The following is a 24,765-nucleotide window of genomic DNA, read 5'->3' as shown; positions in this document are numbered from 1 at the left end:
AGGGACGTGTTTAAGAAAAAGAAGATCAAAACTATGAACATTAAAATGACAACAAACTCACAACTATCGACAACAGAATCTAAAAAATAAAAACAAAAAGAAACTAAGCAAACAGCCAGAATAGGAACAGAATCATAGGTATTGGGATCATTTGGATGGTTATCAGCTTGAAGGGGGAACGAGGAGAAACAGGGAAATGGTGCAGGGATTAAGAAGTATAACTGGTAAGCACAAAATAAGATGGGGGATGTTAAGAATAGTATAGGAAAGGGTGAAGCCAAAGAACTTACATGCACAACCCATGGACATGAACTAAAGGGCGTGGGATTTTGGAGGGAAGGGGGGTACTGGGCGGAGGGGAGCAAAGGGAAAAGAAATTGTGACAATGGTAACAGCGTAATCAATAAAATATACTTAAAAAACAAAACAAAACAAGTCAGCCCTGACTGGTGTGGCTCCATTGGCTGGGCATCCTCCCACAAAGTGGAAAGTTGCAGGTTCATTTCCCAGTCAAGGCACATGCCTGGGTTATGGGTTCTGTCCCCGGTTGGGGCATGTATGAGAGGTGACCAATCACTGTTTCTCTCTCGCATTGATGTTTTCCCTTTTTTTTCTCCCTCTCATCGCCTCTCTCTGGAAATAAATGAAATCTTTTAAAAAATAAAAGAAAAAATACAAATTCAACTGAGTGTATATCGGACAGCATCCAATTTAGCAGACAGAAAGGTGATCCTACAAGCTGTAAAAATGAGAGATTTTACAGGCATTAGGGAGCACAGACAAGGAAGTACACTGGGCAAAAAGGCCGGTTGCTTGTTGCAAGGTCACTTTCCTTTAGTGAAGTGGCAGAGGTCTGTCAGGCAGGTGACCTTATTAGTGCTAATACACTATTCCTGAATGACTGGTTTAAGATTCCATTTTGGGGAGAACCAAAGACTGAACATGGCCATTTTGGGCCTGCTGTCCTTTTTTATCACTAACTTGCTTTACTTTTATTCATAGTACTTTACTACCCCTTGAAATTTTACAGAGTATTTATTTACCTGCTAGCTTTTTGCTGTCTTTTTCCTTCACGAGAATTTAAGCTCCATAAGTCTGGGACTTGTCCAACTGTTGTGCAACATTTTATTTACATCCTCTAGCAAACAGTAAGTAGGCCCACAGTATTTATTAGATAAATGAAAAAACAAAAATGCAAGCAATATCCTTGATATATGCTACAAAGTAAACAGCAATTATCCAGGGGAATTCCATTTTTTCAATTATCTTCTCTTTTAAATTTTTATTAAGAAATCTTTTTTACTTTTGTAATTAGAAAAAAATTAAATGAGAGAGGAGCAGAGAGAGCCAGAGAGGGTGCCTCAAGGGCTATCTTTCACCATGGCAAATATCATCCCCCAGGGTGATCTCATACCTGGAGATTCCTGCCTTGATTCCTGCAGAATTTCCCTGGAGCTTTCTCTTGAGGCCCTGTGGCTGTACTGGCAGGCTCCCAGATGGCCTACACTAGTGTAACAGTCCTTTCCTTCGGGAACCCTAAGCTAAATATCAAATGTCCTAGAATAGCAGTCTTCTTATTTTCCTTCCATAAGTTCTGCCATGACATGCCTTGTCGAAGTGTTCTGTGTCCTCAAAGTATGAGAATCTTTCTTATTATGTACAGATACCTCAATACTCCAGGGATACACTGACAGGATGCATTATATCTTGTCGATGAAGTGAGCCTAAAATATGAGATACTCTGAAGACAAATCTGCGCGCGCGCACACACACACACACACACACACACACACACACACACACACACAAAGTCAGAGCAACAAAGGATGAATGTGAGATCAGATTAATGACTTCCAGCCATCCCTGCATTTCATCTCTACTATAGACATCATTAAAATATTTGGGTATTAACACGTTGCATTCAGATGGCGAGAATTATCGTCATTTGATCGCGTAATTTTAAACAATTAAATAAGGTTATTTAGATATTCAGTAGTAATTTTTCATGTTTTTTTTATTAATTAAGGATAGTAGTAGCTTAATTGTTAATTTCGTGAAGTCATTTCATTAATATTAGCTATATAACCATATTTAAATCTTAAAACCTGCCGGAACAGAGAATTAAAAGGCATTTAAATACCCCGGTATGCAACGTGTTAAGAGCTGATGGCTGCCGCCCTGACTGGTGTGGCTCAATAGGTTGGGCGTCATCTTGCAAATCTACACACCACCAGTTGATTCCTGGTTGGGGCAAATGTCTGGGTTTTGGACCAGGTCCCCAGTCAGGGGCATTAATCAGGCCACTGATTGATGTTTCTCTCCCTTTCTTTCTCCTTCCCTTCCCTTCTCTCTAAAAAAATATGTAAAAAAGAGCTGACGGCTGCCATGCATTACAATGGATAGACAACAAATTCTCTGAGAACAGGTACTATCTTCTCTCATCTTTCTATCCCCAGAGACGAGCATGGCCTTCGCTAGCACAATAACTGCTTGCTGAACACCTGGCACTGATATGGTCACTTTCAGGTAAGAAGAACATGATATTCCAGGATGAGGATAGAACAAATCATGATGAAAGGTAGGGAGTCTCTCTGTTGTACACAATATTAGGAGGAGAAAATAGATCAAAGTTAAAAGTCATATATCTCTTTTAGGGCCCTGAACTATGGCATCAAAGTTGACCTGGGTTGACTTTGAACATGTTTCCCTTCCCATTATGAATAATTCAGCCATTATATCTAAATCTTACATGGAGTTCCCATAAGTCTGGGAATAACTGAAAACAACTTGAACTTTCTTTTCTTTACCTCATAGCTCAGGGCAGCTTCCTTTAGGCTTCAAGAATAAACCTTAAATTCAAGCATTCCTGAGATGAACTTATATGTATTCCTTCATTGACACCCTTCTCTGCCTTCATCTTTACAAAATACAAAGTCTTGATCTTCTGAAACTCCTGACATTGACAGCCATCTACCCGCTCCTCTTTTTACCTTCTCAGGACATTTCCACATCTGGCAAACAGATCACACCTGATTAAGATAAATGAAGTCCACAAATACTATCTGAAGACAAACTCTATTTAGAAATTTACGTATTTGTGTATTAGCAAAATCTGAGAGGTAAGGATTCTACCTAGGTCCCACATAATCACTCTATCTTGACCTCAGTTCATGTTGACCTTTTTTTCTACCTCCATCTCAAACCCAGTTCTTAGCCCTTCATCACTGGAATTGTACAAGGGCCTCGTGGAACTTCTGCCTTCCTGCTCGGACCTCTGAGAACCAGGAAACACTGTGCAAACATACACGTCTTCTCAGACACACAGCAAGTCATGGATTAAACGACTTTTTGTGGGAAGCATTTCTGTTATCCATTCTTGAAACATTACATGTCAAAAGAGTCCTCATTAAGCAGCTTGACTGTTCATGTTTATGAGAAATTAGCAAATACTGTAGGAAATGTCTGGTCAGGTTGAAAACAGGAAACTAAGACTGGGTCCATGCAGAGAACTGAAAGGGAAAGACCTGCAGCACCAGCTTCTCCCTCCGGCAGATGACCTTTCATAGAGAAAAAAGAAGTACCCAGAAGAGAACTTCCAATGCTTCCCAAACAGATCTCTGAAAGTTCACAGCATCCTTGCCCTGCCTGCCTATCTGGGAACCCTCCACTTGGCCTTGGCCTCGGCCTCAGGGTGCTGGGTCCCAGGGATACTATGCCCACTGCACCTGGAGAGAATGTCTTTCCTTCCTCTATCGACTGTCCACTCCAGCTACCCCTTTATTTCTGTTCCTTTTTATGACAAAACTCCCTGAAAAAGCTATACTTCTCCCTGCCTCTCCCTTGAGCTACTCCCACCAGGTTCTTGATCCCACCATCCCAATTAGCCACAGTCAACCACTGATCTCCATGTCATCAAATCCAATGGTGGACCTTGCTTTCCCCTGTCAACAGGCTTTCTTCAAGTGGCTGCCTCAACCCCTTCCTCCTAGCTCTCCTTCTTCCAACTCACTCCCACCAGGTCTCCTTGGTTTGAGCCTCCTCTTTCCCCAGCCTCTACCTATGTAGCGACCGGGGCCCAGCTTATGACCCCCATCATGACTCTGAACACAGTCTACAGTCTAAAGGTCAGATGTTGCTCTAACTCTCCCCTGAACTCCAACTCCTCCTATATACTCCACTTGAACATTTATTAAGCAAGTCACTATGTCCAAACAAAACTCATTATTCTCCAAAGCATCTGCTCTGCCATAATCACTCCATCTCAGCACATGGTAGCTTCATTCTTCCCACTGCCTGGAAGAGAATCCTCTGTGATACTCCTCTTTTTTTCATACTAATTGATCAGTAAATCCCATTGGTACCTACTTCAGAGCAGATCCAGATTGCAACACTTCTCACTTCCACAGCTATCCCAGGCCTAAGTCCCCATCATCTTTTGCTTGGATGCCTCCTAACTGGTCCCCCTGCTCCTCCTTTCCCTCCAGTGTGTCCTCATCAGAGCAGAGTGACATGGTAATGACAGACATCCTATCAAGGCAGTTCTCTAAAGCAGCCAGTGACTTCCAGTCAAATGTCCCCTTATCAGAAAGGCCTCCTGCCACCCGAATCATGCACATAACCACGGGTGCTCCTTACCTGCTTTACTTTTCTCCTCCAGCCTCTGATCACCTGATGTAGCATGTACTTATTTGTCATCTCTCTCCCATGCCAGAATGTAAAGTCTGTAAGACATGACCTAAACCCACTACAGGCTAAGCACTTAGAAGAGTTACTATGCATAACAGGTACTCACACTCTGGTAAATGAACTGGTGAAAAAAAGTGTTGAATTACCAAAAGTATTGTTTAAAATTATCCTAATATTGACATATAAGTTAACCATGATGACAACTATCAGCATGAAAACTTGCATAAGAAGACATACTATTAACTGTTTGGGGTCATAAAAGGTGGGAAGGAGTAAATGCTTCTTGACCTAAGTTAACAGAGCTTTTTCAATACTTCCAATTAATAATAATAAGAACAGTCATGGAGTGACTATAATAGAAATGTCACTGAACGAGTGCTCACAGTGTGCTGGCTCTTTGATACATGTAATCCCTAACCCAATCCTACATGGAAGATATTTTTATCCCCACTTCACAGAGGATGTAACAAACTCAGAAAGTTAAGCAACTCACCCCCAGCCACAGAACCTGAAAACACTCACTTAGGGCTCAGTTATCTGTGTAAGCTTACCTCTCTTTTCATGATGATACCACAATGGGTCTTTCTGCTAACTGGACATCTTAGTCAAGGCTTCCTAGCTATTGTTCGTCCTTGTGTTGGCATCCCCTATCAGTGCCATTTCAACCTTCAGTTCAAAATGTGACAAATGACTTACCCACTCTCCATGCAGAAAGAGTTCCCTGGCAAAGCGTAAATCCACTGACACCCCAGTTCTGTAGGATTCATCTCTGGGTGAGTAGTGTTCACTCAATCCGTCAGTTTACAAGACTCTATTACAGGAAAATTTTCCCTATAAACTTAATTTTGGAAAGAAAAGTGTTCTAATGGGAACAGAAGGAGGATCACAAGTCTGGAACAGTATCCTGTCTTTGTCATTGTCAGCATAAACCTGAAAAGATGACCTATCTTCTCTACTTCTTTCCAAGGCTATTTCCATGATAGTATCTTCAGAACCTTTTAATCTACCCAAAAATATTTCCCACATTTGAGCAGTGTCTGCCCAAAGTTACTGTAGATGACAGATACCCCCTTAAGAAGGGAGAGCACACAATGGCTGAAAAGAACTGGGAAGCACGCACAGATACAGAACACAAAGTTCCAGGAAAGATGGAGATACAAGTAAAGAGCTAAGTTCCAAAGTCCTGGGTCCAGAGCTGGAATCTGGCCTTGGAAGAGATGGACCCAACGAGGGTCCCCTGATGAAGCTCCATAACAAAGCCCATTCCCTTGCTTGTCACAGTCCAGGCACAAACTATACTCTGGGAGAGTAGAAGGAGAAGGGGGGTGGAAAATGCTGACCTTAACTACAAAAGCTAGCTCAGAACAAGTTCTAGTATAAAGAATGGATAAAAAAAAAAACACCATGCAGAGAGGTTTAGAGGGCAAGCTTAATATTAACCCTCAGGAAGGCTAATGTTGAAGGAGACAGATGTTAACCTCAATCACCCACCTTTCTTAGTTAATGGTGAAGTCACTGGCAGCCCTAGACAAAGTCCCTTCCTTTGGGTCAAGGTGGAAGAAGGGTGAAGCCTCATTTCTTCGGTATTTATATCTAAGGGTCATCACTATGACACTTTCCATGCAGCCCACTGATCTCAGTCATCTGGGAGATCTGGCCTGAGGGCTAGAAATTGAAGTATAAAGACCAGCTGACGGAAACCCACAGACTTATATATCTCATTACTGCCTTTGTAGGGTTTAATTTAGACTACTTATGCTTTTAATGCACATTCCCCAAAACTTCAGTTACTGAAAAGAACATGAAAGGCCCACAAAATCTCTCATTTGCCAAATCCTTCCTCACACCAGGCACTGTGCAAAGCAAAATTAATATCTAGTTTCTCCACTTCTGGAGTACAAGGTTGATATATGAGTTAGATAAACATTTACCTTTAAAAATAACCCTTTAGGGCTTCTGGCCAAGATGGAGGCTTAGACTGACACGCTCTGTCTCCCTCCACAACTGAGTGAGAATACAACTACCTCAAAACCAAAGATAACCAGAAATTTCAGAAAATAAAAATACACGGAAGTCCAACGTATTAAGTTATAAACCAGTGGTGCTCGTCTGGACGGGTAGGAGGGGTGAAATCGGAATCAGGATGGAAAGGTCGGGCTGGGCTGTCCGCGGTAGCAGCAGCGATAGCGGCAGGACTGCGAGAAATGCCAGGGGAGCAATCCCAGCTGCAGTTGTGACCCGGCAGCTCGCGATTCCAACGCTGGGGAAGGCAGACCCCCCATTGCCTTAGACTGTGAGGCCGCGGGGAAGGAGCCTCCCAGTCTCTCAGCGGAGAGTAATGGCAGGAATCCATCTTGGACCCCCGCCCCCACACAAAGCGCCACAGAGCAGTGAAAAAGGTCACCAGTCGCTGGGTAGTAACGAGTGCACGGGGCGCCGCCCCCTACAGCCCACCCAGGAAACAAAGGTAAACAGAAAACTGACAGGATGAAACAGACCAAGATTGAAATCCCGGTGCCGCAGCTCACCAGGCAGCAGATGAGGGACCTAAGCGATGAACAAATAAATCTTTCTGAGGCTCAGTTCAGACCTATAGTCATAACGTGGCTTACAGAATTAACAAAAGATTTGGAACAAGGCGGGGAAGGAATGAAAAGCAGTCACGCTGAAACGAACGAAAACACATACGAGAAGTGGTGAGGGAATGAAAACCAGAGATTAAATAAACAAATCAAAACATAGGGAAGGAACAAACAGTCAACCAGTGCAGAAAGAGGAAACAAAAAGGGAGAAACACGAGGAGAGGCTCAGAAACCTCTGGGACAGCTATAAGTGAACGAACATTCAGATTATAGGATTGCCAGAGGGTGAAGAAGAAGAACTAGAAATAGGAAAATTATGTGAAAAAATAATGAAGCAGAACTTCCCTAACTTGGGGAAGGAAATAGACTTACAGGTCCAGGAAGCACAGAGAATTCCAAATAAACTAGACCCAGGGAGAACCACACCAAGACACATTATAATCAAGTTGCCAAAAATTAAAGAGAGAATCTTAAAAGCAGCAAAAGAGAAGAAAAGAATTATGTACATTGGGGTCCCAATTAGACTATCAGCTGATTTCTCAAAAGAAACCCTGCAGGCAAGAAGGGGCTGGCAAGAAATATTCAAAGTAATGAAAATCAAAAACCTCAGCCACAAATACTCTATCCAGCGAAATTGTCATTCAAAATAGAAGGGCAGAGAAAGTGCTTCCAGGACAAAATAAAACTGAAGGAGTTCATTAGATCCAAACCAGTATTATATGAGATGTTAAAGGGACTGGTTTAGAAGGAGGATCAAAATTATGAACATTAAAATGAAAACCGCATCACAACAACCAACAACAGAAGTTAGGGAATCGAAACGAAGGCAAACTAAGTAGGCAACGAGAGTGGAAAAAGAATTATAGGTATGAGGAACATATTGGGGGGAGGTCATCAGGGAGGGGGAAAGGGGAAAAGGGAAAGGGAGGGAGATGGTACAGGAATCAAGAAGCACAGTAGGAGGGAATGGAGTAAACAGGAAGAGGTTGAGAACTATATGCACAACCAATAGACATGGACTAAAAGGGGGGGGACAACTGGAGGGAGGGGGGTCACTGGGTGGAGTCGGGCAGAGGGAAAAGAAATTGGGACAACTGTAACAGTATAATCAATAAAACATATTAAAAAAAGGGGGGGGGGACCAAGATGGCCGCGAAGTAGGGACAGTGTTCTCAGCTCGGTCCTGTTAAGGACAGAATCCAGGAACAAAGGCGGAGAGGAGTGAGTGACTGAGTGAGTGTGGATATCTGATAACGTGAACGGGGAGGAGATCGTGGGAGCAGCGTGGAGCGGGGTGGAGGGGTTTATCACAAACTGCAGGCTGAGTCATTCCGAGACTCCGTGCATTTGCAGTATCAAGCCCTTTGCAGTATCAAGCCGGAGAGCTCACTAGCCCGGAGTGAATTCTTGTAGTGAGTTAGGGAGAGGATTTGGCCGAAAAAGCCAGAGGAGGGAGAGAACAGTGAACAACCAGGACTGGGAGAAACTGTGATCTGAGTCTAGAGGGAAACATCCTCAGCTGCAACCTCCGACGGAAAGCTCGGCACTCTGGGCGAGCCCAGCACTAGCGCTAGGGCCCTACAGAACAAAGGAGCAGTTTTGGGGCAAGGAGAAGGGCAGCACAGAAAAGCTGCTGCGGAACTCCAGACGGGGGCAGAACTGCGTTCTTGAAACCAGTGTTTGCTCTTTAGTCGCGCTAGAATCCCACAGAACAAAAGGCCAGTCTGGGGCTAGGAGGGAAATAGGACGCGCAGGGCGTGTAAGTAGGGAAGAGAGCTGAGGCGGAGGTTCTGGAGGGGAGACGGTTTTAGGGCAGGGAGAAGGGGCCGCAGGGAAGGGCTGCTGCGGAGCTCCAGACTGGCAGAGAGCTCCGGGGAAGGAGAGTGCTGCGCTGACCGACCACACTAGAATCCCACAGAACAAAGGGACCGTGCTGTGGCGGGAAGAAAGATAGAGTGCGCAGGCCGATAGACAGGGAAGCCAGCGGAAGCTGTAGCTCGGAATAGAGAAAGTTTTGGGGCAAGGAGAAGAGCACACGCAGGAAAGCCACTGCAAAGCTCCAGACTAGGGGAGAGGCCCTGGGCAGGAAAGGGCCACTGGGCCCGGCACTTTGACCGACTGTGCCAGAGTCCTGCAGAACAAAAGGACGATCTTGAGACAGGGAGAGAGATAGGGTGCACAGGCATATAGACAGGGGAGAGAGCAGAAGCTGTAGCCTGGGAATAGAGACAGGACTGGAGGCAGGGCGGGGATTGCTGGCAGGTACGGGCTGAACCAACAGTGGGAAGGAGAAGTTGGACAAGCCTGAGGAGGGCTGAGGCTGCCTCAGGAGGGGACAACTAAAGGCAGCTCACAGCAGAGCGGTGGTAGGCCCACGAAAAAAAGACTAGCAACCCCAGAATCAAGCAGAACCCTCCCACAGCCAGCCAACCAACCAGAAAAGATTTGAAACTCATGAAATTTTGAATAGGAGTGGACTCAGGAAGGAAGCAAGGAAAAACCAAAAAAACAAACAAACCAAAAATACCCAGAGACTGTGCATAAAAGTTGAATTGAGTTAAAATCCTCATTCCTTTATCTCTCTCTTTCTCTAACTACCCCTACCGTCAGTCCCTTCTTATTCTCTCTCCTTTTCTCCCCTCCTCTTCCCTCCCTTCTCTCCCCTTAGCATGTCTCCCCTTCATCCTATTCTCAGTTAATTTTATAATTTTAAGTTCTCTCCCTTTCTCACCCTCTCCTTTCTCTGCGCTACGCACCTTCAACTTTATTAAATTTCTTTCTTTATTTTGTCCCCCTTCAGTCTACATTAGTTTTTCTTTCATCTCTTGTCCTTATTTTCCTTCTCTCCCTATACATATTCTCTCTCTCTCCCTATTCCACTTTATATTCCAATCTCTTAATATTCAAATTATAATTCTAATCTATCCCCCTCTCCCTTCACTCTCCCATTCTTACACCTTCTCTTTTTCTACCCCATCCCCTCACTTCTTTCTCTACCTCTTGTATTTCTCTCCTTCATCCTATCTTTTGTCAACTCTTCAATTTCAATCCTCCCCTCCCTAATATCTCCTCTTCCTCCTGATTTCCTTCCCTCCTCTGAGCTCTTTTCCTCCCAAACCCTCTTGCTTTCCTATCTCCTATTCCTCTCTCTCTATATTCACCCTTTCTCTCTATCTTGCAACTTTAGATCATGTTTTAATCTAATCTTTTTTATACTACAATTTAAAAAAAAAGAATTGTAATCCAGTCCCCTCTCTTCTACCTCCCCTTCTTCTTTCGTTCTCTCTCCTACCCTTCTCTTCTCTACTTTCTCTCTTTCCTCTCTCCTTTCCTGTCTTGCTATTTTCTACTCTGTATTTTTATTCTTAAAAAATTCTCTCTCAATCTGTTTCCTACCTTCTAACCTCCTCAGCCCTCTCTTTCAATTTCTGGCTGTCTGTCTACCTGGATGTCTGTTGTGTCTACCCTACCTCCCACGCTAATCATATAGTATATACCGATTATATAATCCAAATACTATACACTTCCACTTTCTCTCTCCACACTGTAACCCTCCCCTCCTTTTCAAACATACAGTGTAAGTGTTAATTGCTCTCTTACATAACCTTGATCCCAATTGCTAATATTAATACTCTATCAAATTCCAGCTCAAAAATTATCCTTCCTTCATTTAAAACAACTCCTTTCTGTTTCTCCTACAAAGTAAGAGTCCCAGTATCTCCACAAGTATATTAACACGGGCTCATTTGCAGCCTATAGTAGGATTGTATTTGGGGGAGACATTGGAGGGTGTGGGTTTCTTGCCTGGGTTGTGTGATTATGTTTTAGCAGCACCTTCACAAAAGATCTCAAGACAAGGTGGGCAGAGTGACTCTCAATCAACTAACCAGAGAAAAAGATCCACCAAAAAGTAGCTGAAATACCACCAGACAGATTAAAGAAATATCATCAAGGACAACGCAGACGGAGATCCAGGAGGGCGGAGGAGTAAGTGGAAGCTACACTAACCCCCTCCCAGGACCAGCCAGTGCTGACTCAGTCCCAATACAGCAGACAGACCATTCCCCTCCAAGTGGCGTCATACTAAGGGGAAATAAAAGCCCTGCATACAGGAATTAAGTTGCCACACCTACGGTCCTTAAGACTGACGGCCAACCACAGATTGAGTATAGTAACAACTAAAGAAGACAGACAACAGCAGTAGATCCCTGGAAGTCTCCAATAGGCTGCCTAGGGCCAGTCTGGTACATGATCTGACGCTACCAGAGGCAGATACAGGAAGAACTGATCATTCTAAGAAGCACCAACAAACAAAAGGAATCACAAAAATGGGGAGACAGAGAAACAACCCCCCACCAAAAGGAAAGGTAGAATCCCCAGAAAGAGTGCTAAATGAAATAGAGGGGAGCAAAATATCAGATACGGAATTTAAAACATGGATTATGGAGAAGCTAAATGAGGTCAGCAGAAACTACAAAGAACTCCAGAAAAATTACAGTGAACTCCAGAAGAACTATAAGGAACTTACTGAGAATTATACAGCATCAAAAAGGACATGGAAGCTATCAACAAGAGCCAGGAGGAAATGAAGAATACGATGTCTGAATTGAAGAACACAGTAGAAGGAATTAAAAGCAGGCTAAAGGAAGCAGAAGATCGGATCAGCGAGCTGGAGGACAACGTACACAAAAACTCTCAGACAATGCAACAAAATGAAAAAAGACTGAACAAGACTGAAGAGGTTCTAAGACAGTTGCAGGACAACATGAAACGTAACAATATCCGTATCATTGGAACTCCAGAAGGAGAAGAAGAAGAGCAAGGGATAGAAAACCTCTTTGAAAAATTAATGACAGAAAACTTGCCTCACATGAGAAGAGAAAGAGTCACGCAAATCCAGGAAGCACAGAGGGTCCCAATGAAGATGAACACCAACAGGCCCACCTCAAGACACATCATAATTAAAATGGCAACATTCAAAGACAAAGAGAGAATTCTAAAAGCAGCAAGAGAGAAACAACTAATAACATACAAGGTAGCTCCAATAAGGCTATCCTACCTACCCTTGGGTCCAGAAAACCTTAATAAGAGTGGGGTGTGGAGGGGAGGGTGGCCTTCCCACATGGGGAAGGATCGTGCAGACTCCAGGTCAGTTGGCTGTCTCCGGTCAACGGCGTGCTTGGTTTAACAGGCTGGCATCCTTGTTGTGTTCTGGGGGCAACAGATTTGGCGAAAAGGGTTAAAAGACATCATTCAATCCATAACTACTAGATGACAAAAGGCAGGGATTAATTTTTCAATGTTCCATATTAGGAGAAAAAAAAAAAAAAAAGAGGAAAAGAAAAAAAAAGAGGTTTCTTTGGAGGAAGGTGTTCTAGGCACATCTCACCTGTCCAAAACCCTTTTGCCCATTATACTTAGTTTGGGCTGAGGTAAATAGTTTAGGTTTCCCACCTCTCAGACCTCTGGGCCTTTTCTGTCCAAGCCATTAGGATAGAAAAGAGAAACCAGTTTTAAAGTGAAGCCCACAGACCACCCCATTCATCCCCAACCCAGCCATTTAGTTCAGCCAAACCGTTGAGTCTCAGGAGGCAGCGCTGCAGAGAGGATTAAGTGAGGCTTATGCGTACAGACAATCACTCAGGTAATGCGATCATAGGCTTATGGCCTTTGAAAACAGAAAACACGTGTTAATTTATGTAACATAACCCACAAACAAGTCTCTAAATCTGTAAGACTGTCTTATTGGGAAGACATCCAGTTGCAAGGCACTTGAAATTCTATTTGCCTGCAACTTGAATATCTTTGATGATATCATAGACATGGTTTAATTTTCAAGTGAAACCATATTTTAAATGAGTAGAAACATTTCAGACGGTTAGTTGACCTATTTTATACTCTACTACTGATCATTGTGATTTTCCTTGAATAATGATTTTTCTCCCTAAGGTTACCCTCCTTTTCTTTAAAGGGACTATATTAAGTCCATTTTTAATTTATCCTGTTAATTTGCATAAACATAACAAGAGCAGCAAATGATCACTTATGATCTTTAGTTCTGCTTTGCTGGAACTTACCCAAGGAATATTTGGGGTGACCCTCAGTCTGTTCTTCAGGGCACAGAAGCTGAGCCACATATCTGGCATTCATCCTTGCCTGTACACACCTGTTTTTTCCAAGTCCTTCTGGCTTTTCATTGTGCCTTAAGGTCCCTTCTAGTCATCTTTCAGGAAAACAACCTTCATTCCTTCCCTGGAAAGATTGCTGTGGACCGCACAACCAACCATGGTACCAGGCCTTTTATCTCACGGGCTTTTATTACCTTTGAAAGTCATTCCCAGTTCCTCAGGGATTTTTGGTAACAACCTGAGCCCAAGAATGTTTCCTTTAAGCTTGACATTCCAGTCAAAGACATGGTAAAAAAAAAAAAAAGGAACCTCTATGAACAACTGGTCTTATTAGTTCTATGCAAAGGAACTTATGTCATTACTTACTTGTTTAGAATGCCAAACTCTGGAGGGATCAAATAGGGAGAAAAATATACAACGTGAGGGAACATCTTTGTCCTAATATTCACTGAACTGGCATTTCCATTCTTCATATTTTCAGTTTTCAACCACTAAAAAAAAAATTTTTGTTTGTTTTTCAATTACAGTTGTCTCACACTTTTACCCCTCTTGCTTCCCTGCACCCTGCCCCTCCCTTCCCCCACATTCAGTCCCAACTCAGTGGCCCATGTCCGTGGGTCATTCATACATTTTTTTTTACTTGACCCTTCCCCTTCTTACACCCTTCTCTTCCTCCCCCCCTCCTCCATTGTTACTGTTAGTCTATTTCTTGTTTACATACCTCAAGTTCAATTTTGCTCATTTGTTCGTGTTGTTCATTAGTTTCCTGCAATAGGTGACAGCATAAGGTATTTTTCTTTTGTTGCCTGGCTTATTTCACTAAGCATAATTTTCTCTAGTTCCATCCATGTTTTTGCAAATGGTAGAAGTTCCTTCTTTCTTTCTGCTACATAGAACTCCATTGTGTAAATGTACCACAGTTTTTTGATCCACTCATCTACAGATGGGCACTTAGGTTGTTTCCAGCACTTGGTTATTGTAAATAGTGCTGCTATGAACATTGGAGTGCGTAGGTTCTTTTGAATTGGTGTTTCAGGATTTTTTGGATATAATCCTAGCAATGGAATTGCTGGTTCAAAAGGCAGTTCCATTTTTAGTTTTTTGAGGAAATTCCAAACTGTTTTCCACAGTGGCTGCACCAATCTGCATTGCCACCAGCAATGCACCAGGGTTCCCGTTTCTCCGCATCCTCTCCAGCACAAGTTGTTTGTTGATTTGTTGATGATGGCCATTCTGACTGGTGTGAGGTGGTATCTCATTGTGGTTTTTATTTGCATCTCTCTGATGGCTAGTGATGTTGAGCATACTTTCATATGTCTATGAGCCCTCTGTATGTCTTCTTTGGAGAAGTGTTTGTTCAGGTCCTTTGCCCATTTTTTAATTGGGTTGTCTGTCTCATTGGTGTTGAGTCGTATGAGTTCTTTATATATTTTGGAGATCAATCCCTTGTCTGAGATGTCATTGGCGAATATATTTTCCCATATGGTAGGTTTCCTTTGCATCTTGCTGATGTTTTCTTTAGCTGAGCAGAAACTCTTTAGTTTGATGTAGTCCCATTTGTTTATTCTTTCCTTTATTTACCTTGCCTTAGGAGATATATCAGTGAAAATGTTGCTATGTGGGATATCTGAAATTTTCCTGCCTATTTTTTCCTCTAGGACTTTTATGGTGCCACGGCTTACATTTAAGTCTTTGATCCATCTTGAGTTTATTCTCGTGTGTGGTGTAAGTTGATGGTCTAGTTTCATTTTTTTGCATGTCCCTATCCAGTTCTCCCAACACCATTTGTTGAAGAGGCTCTTTTCACTCCATTTGATGTTCCTTCCCCCTTTGTCAAATATTAGTTTACCATATAGACCTGGGTTTATTTCTGGGCTCTCTATTCTGTTCCATTGATCTATATGTCTGTTCTTATGCCAGTACCAGACTGTTTTGATTACCGTGGCCTTGTAGTATAGTTTGATATCAGGTATTGTGATTCCTCCTACTGTGTTCTTCTTCAAAATTGCTGTGGCTATTTGGGGTCTTTTTTTGTTCCATATAAATTTTTGAAGTATTTGTTCTAGGTCTGTGAAATATGTTGTTGGTATTTTAATAGGGATTGCATTGAATCTATAAATTGCTTTGGGTAGTATGGACATTTTAATGATGTTGATTCTTCCCATCCATGAGCATGGTATATGCTTCCATTTATTTGTATCTTCTTTAATTTCTTTCTTCAGTGTTATGTAGTTTTCTGTGTACAGGTCTTTTACCTCTTCAGTTAAGTTTATTCCTAGGTATTTTATTTTTCTTGTTGCTATGGTAAATGGGATTTTTCTTTCAGTTTCTATCTCTGAGTTTTTATTGTTGGTGTATAAAAATGCCTTCGATTTCTTAATGTTGACTTTGTATCCTGCTATTTTGCCGAATTCACTTATTAGGTTGAGTAGTTTTTTTGTGGAGTCTAAAGGATTTTCTATGTACACTATCATGTCATCTGCAAATAATGACAGTTTTACTTCCCTTTTCCAATTTGGATGCCTTTTATTTCTCTTTCTTGTCTGATTGCTGTGGCTAGAACTTCCAAGACTATGTTGAATAGGAGTGGAGAGAGCGGACATTCTTGTCTTGTTCCTGATCTCAGGGGGAATGCTCTCAGTTTTTGCCCATTGAGTATGATGTTGGCTTCAGGTTTCTCATATATGGCCTTTATTATGTTGAGATATGCTCCCTCTATTCCCATTTTGCTGAGAGTTTTTATCATAAATGGGTGTTGTACTTTATCAAATGCTTTTTCCGCATCTATTGATATGATCATGTGGTTTTTGTCTTTCATTTTGCTTATGTGGTGTATTACGTTTATTGATTGCGAATATTAAACCATCCTTGCATCCTTGGGATGAATCCTACTTGATCGTGGTGTATGATCTTTCTAATGTGTTGCTGGATCCGGTTTGCCAATATTTTGTTGAGGATTTTAGCATCTATGTTCATCAGCGATATTGGCCTGTAGTTTTCTTTCTTTGTTGTGTCTTGACCTGGTTTTGGAATTAGGGTTATACTGCCTTCATAGAACGAGTTTGGGAGTCTTCTCTCTTCTTGTATCTTTTGGAATAGTCTGAGGAGGATAGGAGTTAGTTCTTTCCTAAATGTTTTGTAGAATTCACTTGTGAAGCCATCCGGTCCAGGGCTTTTGTGTGTTGGGAGTTTTTTGATTACTGCTTCAATTTCACTAGCTGTTATTGGTCTATTCAGACTTTCTGCTTCTTCTTGATTCAGTTTGGGAAGACTATAGTTTTCCAGGAATTTGTCCATTTCCTCTAGGTTGTCAAATTTCTTGCCATACAGTTGTTCGTAATAATTTCTTATAATTCTTTGTAATTCTGTTGTATCAGTTGTAATTTCTCCTCTTTCGTTTCTAATTTTATTTATTTGGATCCTCTCTCTTTTTTTTCTTGATGGGCCTGGTTAAAGGCTTGTCAATTTTGTTTATGTTTTCAAAGAACCAGCTCCTACTTTTGTTGATCTTTTGAATTGTTACTTTAGACTCTATGTCATTTAATTCTGCTCTGATCTTGATGATTTCCTTCCTTCTACTTGATCTGGGTTTTGCTTGTTGTTCCTCCTCTAGTTCTTGTAGCTGTAGGGTTAAATTTTTTATTAGAAATTCTTTTAGCTTTTTTAGGTAGGCCTGTATTGCTATGAACTTTCCTCTTAGGACTGCTTTCGCTGTATTCCATAGGTTTTGGGTTGTTGTATGTTCATTATCATTAGTTTCCAGAAACTTTTTGATTTCCTCCTTGATGTCATTGTTAACCCATTCATTATTTAATAGCATGTTATTCATTCTCCATGAGTTTGAATGTTTTTGAGTTTTTTCCTTGAGGTTGATTTCCAATTTTAAGCCATTGTGATCTGAGAAGATGCTTCATATAATTTCAATTTTCTTGAATTTATTGAGGCTTGTTTTGTGTCCTACCCTGTGGTCTATCTTTGAAAATGTCCCATGTGCGCTTGAGAAATATGTATATTTTGCTTCTTTGGGGTGAAAACTTCTATATATATCGACTAAGTCCATTTGATCTAAAGTGTTGTTCAGTGCCTCAATATCTTTGGTGTTTCTTTGCTTTGAAGATCTGTCCATTGTTGACAATGGGGTGTTAAAGTCCCCTATGATGAGTGTGTTGCTGTCTGTATCTTTCTTGGAGTCTTTCAAAATGTTCCTTATATATTTGGGTGCTCCTAAGTTGGGTGCATATATATATATATATAAGGGTTATATCTTCTTGATGGATTTTTCCCTTAAGTATTATGAAATGCCCTTCTGTGTCTCTTTTTATGGACTCTGCTGTGAAATCTGTTTTGTCTGATATAAGTATTGCTACCCTGGCTTTTTTTTCATGTCCATTTGCTTGAAGTACTTTTTTCCATCCCTTTACTTTCAGTCTGTGTAGATCTTTTGTTCTAAGGTGTGTCTCTTGTAGACAGTATATATGTGGGTCATTCTTTCTAATCCATTCAGCTACCCTATGTCTTTTAATTGGAGCATTTAATCCATTTACATTTAAGGTTATTATGGATAAATACTTATTCATTGTCATTTTCCCCCTTTGTACTCGTGTTCTTCTCTGTCTCTCTCTGTTTCTTTATCTTCTTAGAGCAGACCCTTTAGCATCTCTTGCATTGCTGGTTTGGTGGAGACGTATTCTTTTAGTCTTCCTTTGTCTGAGAAACTCCTTATTTCGCCTTCCATTTTGAATGAGAGCCTTGCTGGGTAGAGTATTCTTGGTTGTAGGTCTTTGTTTTTCATTGCTTGGAATATTTTTTGCCATTCCCTTCTGGCTTGTAGTGTTTCTGCTGAGAAATCTGAGGATAGCCTTATTGGAACTCCCTTGTATGTTATTAGTTGTTTCTCTCTTGCTGCTTTTAGGATTCTCTCTTTGTCTTTGAATGTTGCCATTTTAATTATGATGTGTCTTGAGGTGGGCCTGTTGGGGTTCATCTTCATTGGATTTGCTTCCTGGATTTGCGTGACTCTTTCTCTCCTCATATGAGGGAAGTTTTCTGTCATTAGTTTTTCAAGGGATAGTTTTTCTATCCCTTGCTCTTCTTCTCCTTCTGGAATTCCTATGATACGGATATTATTACATTTCATGTTGTCCTGCAGCTGTCTTAGAACCTCTTCAGTCTTGTTCAGTCTTTTTTCATTTTGTTGCATTGTCTGGGAGTTTTTGTGTACGTTGTCCTCCAGCTCGGTGATCCGATCTTCTGCTTCCTTTAGCCTGCTTTTAATTCCTTCTACTGTGTTCTTCAATTCAGAGATCGTATTCTTCATTTCCTCCTGGCTCTTATTGATAGCTTCTATGTCCTTTTTCATGCTCGTGTAATTCTCTGTGAGTTCCTTGTAGTTTTTCTGGAGTTCCTTGTAGTTTCCCTGGAGTTCTTTGTAGTTTCTGCTGAGCTCATTTAGCTTCTCCATAATCCATGTTTTAAATTCCATATCTGATATTTTGCTCCCCTCTATTTCATTTAGCACTTTCTCTGGGGATTCTACCTTTCCTTTTGATGTAGGGTTGTTTCTCTGTCTCCTCATTTTTGTGATTCCTATTGTTTGTTGGTGCTCTTGGAATGATCTGCTCTTCCTGGATCTGCGTCTGGTAGCGTCAGGTCATGTACCAGACTGGCCCTAGGCAGCCTATTGGGGACTTCCAGTGATCTACTGCCTTTGTCTCTCTTCTTTAGTTGTTAATATATTCAATCTGTGATTGGCCGTCAGGCTTAAGGGCTGTGGGTGTGGCAGCTTAATTCCTGTAGGCAGGGCTTTTATTTCCCCTTAGTCTAATGCCACTTGGAGGGGAATGGTCTGTCTGCTGTACTGGGGCTGAGTCAGCACTGGCTGGTCCTTGGAGGAGGTTAGTGTAGCTTCCACTTACTCCTCCGCCCTCCTGGATCTCCGTCTGTGTTGTCCTTGATGATATTTCTTTAATCTGTCTGGTTGTATTTCAGCTACTTTTTGGTGGATCTTTTTCTCTGGTTAGTTGGTTGAGAGTCACTCTGCCCAACTTGTCTAGAGATCTTTTGTGGAGGTGCTATCAGTCACTCCTCTCTGCATTTGTTGCTGGATTCTCTCCTTAACAGGAGCGAGCTGAGAACACTGTCCCTGCTCCGCGGCCATCTTCCCCCACAGTCCTCATTTAATTTTCAATTGCAGTTTACATTCAATATCATTTTGTATTAGTTTCAGGTATACTGCATAGTTGTTAGATAATCACAAACTTTACGAAATCTTCCCCATGACTATATTCTTTATGCTGTACTTTACATCCTTGTGACTAGTTTGTAACTCTCAATTTGTATTTCTTAATCCCTTCATCTTTTTCACCCAATCCACCAACCACCATTCTCTCTGGAAACCATCAGTCTAATCTATGTGTCTATGACACAGTTCCAATTTATTTTTTATTGTTACTTCACTGTTTCAATTTTGTTTGTTCATTTATTTTGTTCTTTAGATTCCACCTATAAGTTAAATCATATGGTATTTGTCTTTCTCCAACTGACCTATTTCACTTAACATAATACTCTCTAGGTCCATCCATGCTGTGCAAGTGTTAAGATTTCATTCTTTTTTATGGCCAATTAATATTACATTGTATATATGTACCACTTCTTCTTTATCCACTTGTCTACAGATCGGCACTTGGGTTGCTTCCACACCTTGACAATTGTAAATAATGCTGCAATGAACATGGGGGTGTATATTCTTCGGATATACTCATATACTCAGAAGAAGAATTGCTGGGTCATGAAGAAGTTCCATTTTTCATTTTTTGAGGACCCGCCATACCATTTTTCTTAGTGACTGCACTCTCACCAATAGTACATGAGGGTTCTCTGTAAACTATATTTTATTAGTAAACAAAACAGAGCACTGAGCAGTTTTCTACTTTATTTCCACTAAACTGACTTCACACTCACAGTCTAGAGAGCACTGGCCAGGAGTGGATAGGACCCAAGATGGGTCACCTAATCCCATCAGGTGTACCCCAAAACTACAGAGAGGCTCTAGGTTCTATAAAACAGGATAAATTTTGTTTTATGATTTAACATGTTGCTCTAATTAGACTAGATCAGGAATACACCACTATACTAAAGAACCTAAAACAAACCTATAAAGATGTAAAGTCCTTTAATACTTCAGGAGTTTTTGTCATGATTTCTAAGAAGAGAAAATAAATATTAGGAGCCCTAAGAAATGTCAGAATCTCTTTCTTGGCTTCTAAAAAAGTTGTTCTTCTGTGCCCTTGCACCCCTGTTTCCATTCACTGTATTTTGGTCCCTTGGGAGACATATCAGACCCACTCCTGAAACTTTATTCTCCTCCCCATAGACCCTGTTATCTCGGGGAAAATGTCCCTACATTCTGCCAAGGCCACAGGGGAGAGACCTTCTTCAGTTTTGTAGGACTAGCTCAGTACTCACAACCATTGTTGAGACAGACTCCAAAGTCAAGAGGATACCATCATCCCATGCCCACCTCTGTAGGGAATATCAGCACCCCCATGTGTCCAGCTCTGCAGGGGACACCACCAACCCATGTATTCAGCTCTGAAGAGGACATTGTCACCCCATGTGCCTAGCTCTGCAGGAAACACAGTGAGCCATGTGTCCAGATATACAGGGGAACACTATCACCCCGCATGCCCAGCTCTGCAGGGAATACCATCATCCTACATGCCCAGCTCTGCAGGGGGACACCATCACCCAACACCCAGGTCTGCAGGAGACACTGTTACTCCATGTGCCCACGTCTCCAGGGGACACCATCACTCCATATTCCCAACTCTGTGGGGAATGCTATCACCCAACACCCAGGAAGGAGACACTGTTACCCTATGCTCTCCTCATGGTACCTGTTTCCAGTCCACTTTCTCCACCAGGATCTACACGAGCTCAGGAATGGCAAGGGCTTGGTGGGTGTCGTTCAGTTGAATGGCAACCTGAAGTTGCACAAAGTGATACCTTTAATCACCTTGCACCCAGGGAGTGGATCCACATGGTCAGCATGTGTAGGCCTGAGGTCCTCCAGCCGCCCACCCCAGAGGAGTCTATAGGGCTGACAGCAGGGAGTAGACAGCACAGCACAGGTACTAGGCCCAGCTTAAAAACCAGCCAAGGAGCAGAAGCAGGGCTTGAGGGCCACAGAGAAGGACTGGGAGGACCCCACAGGTCAACTCTGCCTCATGTTAGCTCTACAGAAGGTGTCCAGGAACGGCAGGACTCCCACCATCCAAGACTCTGTCACCTAGGATATGTGGGATTTATTTAAAATCACTGAACTGAGCCTGCCAAACATGTCCAACTTTGCCCACAGAAGCCTTTTACAGTGCCCTTGCTGCCTTGACTCCTAGTGAGGCCTAGTGTAGACCTGGTTGGGAAAGAAGGGGGACTGCCCCACCCCCCAATGACAAGGAGACCAAGATGAGGGGATGCTGCTGTTCTATCCATGCCCCAGCTTTGAGGAAGAAACCAGGCTTGAGAGCATCCTGTTCTTCCACACTGAGCTCAAATCCCAAGTCAACAAACAAGCCTTGTCTGGGAACATCTCAAAACAGGTTCTCACTGGGTTCCAGCAGCCAAACTTGGGGGACTTAAGGTGGCGAATGATGTCCTGCACGGTGGCAGCCACCACAAAGTACTCCTGCTTCAAGTGGAACTCCTTTCCCTCAAAGAACTGCAGAAACAGAACACCTCCAGCACCAACTCAGCCACTGGACACATCACAGGCACTCATGGGGCCTGCTAGACCCAGGATAGAGCACTAAGCTTGGGGTTCAGGGGCTCCTTCCCCAGAAACTGCAGAGATGTGTGTGTGTGAATGAAAGAAGAGTCCTTGAGTGCCAGCATGGTGATGCTGAAGCCCCAGTCCTCACAATCTTGGAGCCCAGATGTCAGATGACCTGAAGCTCAAGGACACAGGCAGAAGGTCATAAGTGGCCTAACCTGCTGTGACTTTCAGACCAGGAGGGAGCATAAGGACAGCCAGCAAAGGGTAACACTATCCTGTGTGAGGACACTGGGCAAGAAGGTCCAGTCCCTTAACTGCGATGGGCTGAATGCCAGGAACAACCGAGCCACCCAGAAATGCAACCTCCAAAGTCCATTCTGAAAATGTCTTGTGCCTGAAGCTTTAGAAGCTCCCCAAAATTTCAGGAACGGGAGGGAGGAGGCATTTTACTATGAGCCTATCAGCACCCATGGCCTTTGTCATTGTGTACATATTTCTATGTGTACATATTTCTTGGATAAAATAAAAACACACACAACCCACTAAGACAGGCAAATTTCAAGGGTGCTCTTCTGGCAGCAACAAAAATTCCACCAGACACTAAATTCAATGGCAATGGAGAATGTGACTGTGACCTTCATTTAGTATGAGGCGGGTGTGGCTAAGAACCTTTCAAACCATGGTTGTCATGTATCTCAAGGTGTTACTGCAAAACAGGGACTGCTGTCCCCACTTGACAAGTGGGTCATCTACTTCTTGGGAAAGTGGTACCAGGAAAGCAGAAACTGCCTGGACATTAGTTACGTGGTCTCACCAGCAAGTAGGTCCTCGAAGAGAGCCCCAGCCTATACTAGAAGAGGATCAGCACAGACATGAACTAACTGTGGAAGCTACTCACATTGTCTACTCACAGCACTCTGGAGATGTTCTTGGCCAGATTCCTGTCCAGGACTGCTTCAATATAGCTGCCCATGTTAACCAAAAGTGGAAGCGAGATGGTGAGGTCAGGACCCCACATCCTTTCTCCTGTGTGCCCTCATTTCGTGGTGTTATGCTTGCTTCCCTGAACAACCTAAGGACAAGAAATCCCCGACAGAAGGCACCCCCAGAGCTGCTACTTTGCCTGCCTCACTCCCAACCCCTCAAAGAAGTGATGCGTGCTATATATATCCCCCATGCACCCTGCATGGCCCGAGAACCCTAGTTCTTTGCTGAGGGCCTGGGCCTGGAGCAGTGCCTTTGCCTTTGGGCCTTCCCTGGGAAGTCCCTGCTTACAAAGAACCTGCCCTCCACCTGTAGCAGTGAGAGAGCAGAGAGAGCACAGGAGCTGTGCAAGTGAGTCTGGGATAAGTCACCCAACAGAGTCGAAAAGGCACAATGCACAGCTGTGGAGACTGAAGTCACTGGGCGTTTTGGCAGACCATAGCCTCATAGTGTTGACGGTATTTTCTTGTAGCCCAGCACCAGGGTGTTGTATGGCATGGCCAACACCATCTGACCAAGGGAAAGATGGTCAGGGTCAGGACTGAGCCAACCCGGAACAGTCCCCAGTCCTGGGCCCACCTGCAGAGCAGTGCCAGCCTTGCAGGAAACAGCATTCTGCAGCCCTGCTGAGGGCCACCTGCTCATCCTCCTCTGGCTTTTCTCCTTCTGCTTAAAACATACCCAACCTGCCATAGTTCCAACCCCCTCCCCACTCCAAGGGTGGTGGGCGGCTGCACCGCGGTGGCGCGCATATGAATAGTTCCTGGTCAGCATAGAAATGTGAAGAGTCTTGACTGAATCCTCATGTAGACAAGATCATTATGGTCCTGGTTGAAAAAGTGACACATTAGTTGAAGGAAACAAAGGGGACAGCCCAGAAGGGAAAGGAAAAGTTGGAAGCCAGCCACCATGTTGTGAAGACATTCAAGGTCCTGTGAAGTGTTTGCATGAGAAGCAACTGAGGCTACCATTCAACATACAGCCATCAGCTTGCCAGCCATTGGTGAGCCATCTTGGAGGTGGGTCTTCTGCCTCAGTGAAGCCTTCAGATGACTGCAGGATCTTAAGAGACTCTGAGCGAGCCTTGTCCAATTAAGCCAATCCCAAATTCCAGAACTATAAGAAACTGTGAAATAATAAATGTTTATTGTTTTAAGCAAAAAAAAAAAAAAAAAAAAAGACATGATAGGCAAGCCCCTGAATACCTTCCTCAGATCACATTGTCATTTTAGCTTTACCTTCAGTATTCATACCAACTTAAGAATTCTTCCCACCTCAGCTCCTCAGGGGGCCACAGTGTTAACCTGGCTCATGCTCCCTCAGCAGCCACTCTTCTCATGTCCCCATCCACTGCCCTCCACACCTTCACCTCAACTAACTTCCCCCAAAACACTATTTCCATTTCCAACCTCCATTCCCACATCTGCTGAAAGGGTCCTCATATTATATGCCTTGATATTTAACCCTCAACAAAACCAAACCAGCCTGCACACTCTGCCCCCAACAGAAAAGAAAAGACCAGCTCTCTTCCCACAAAGGCTGCTACACCCCCTCCCAATGCCCACCTGACAGCTCTGTTCTTGGGAAGCTCAGGAAGAAATGTATAATCCTCAAG

The 24,765-nt window shown here is 42.9% G+C and overlaps 1 protein-coding gene across 1 annotated transcript in view; it reads right to left on the bottom strand.

Annotated features, from left to right (window-relative positions):
• PYGB (glycogen phosphorylase B) overlaps positions 1 to 24,765 on the bottom strand; it is a 90,008-nt gene that overhangs the window by 50,695 nt on the left and 14,548 nt on the right. Inside the window, 5 exon segments of the mRNA XM_090285016.1 lie at positions 21,292 to 21,378; positions 21,969 to 22,112; positions 23,065 to 23,144; positions 23,550 to 23,615; positions 23,618 to 23,660. Of these exon segments, the coding sequence (XP_090141142.1) occupies positions 21,292 to 21,378; positions 21,969 to 22,112; positions 23,065 to 23,144; positions 23,550 to 23,615; positions 23,618 to 23,660 (420 nt within the window).

Source organism: Furipterus horrens, unplaced genomic scaffold (assembly GCF_987537825.1).
Source record: "Furipterus horrens unplaced genomic scaffold, mFurHor1.1.pri manual_scaffold_8, whole genome shotgun sequence".
Lineage (NCBI taxonomy): Eukaryota > Metazoa > Chordata > Mammalia > Chiroptera > Furipteridae > Furipterus > Furipterus horrens.
The sequence above is the reverse complement of the archived record's forward strand: the minus strand, read 5'-3'. Positions and strand labels throughout refer to the sequence as shown.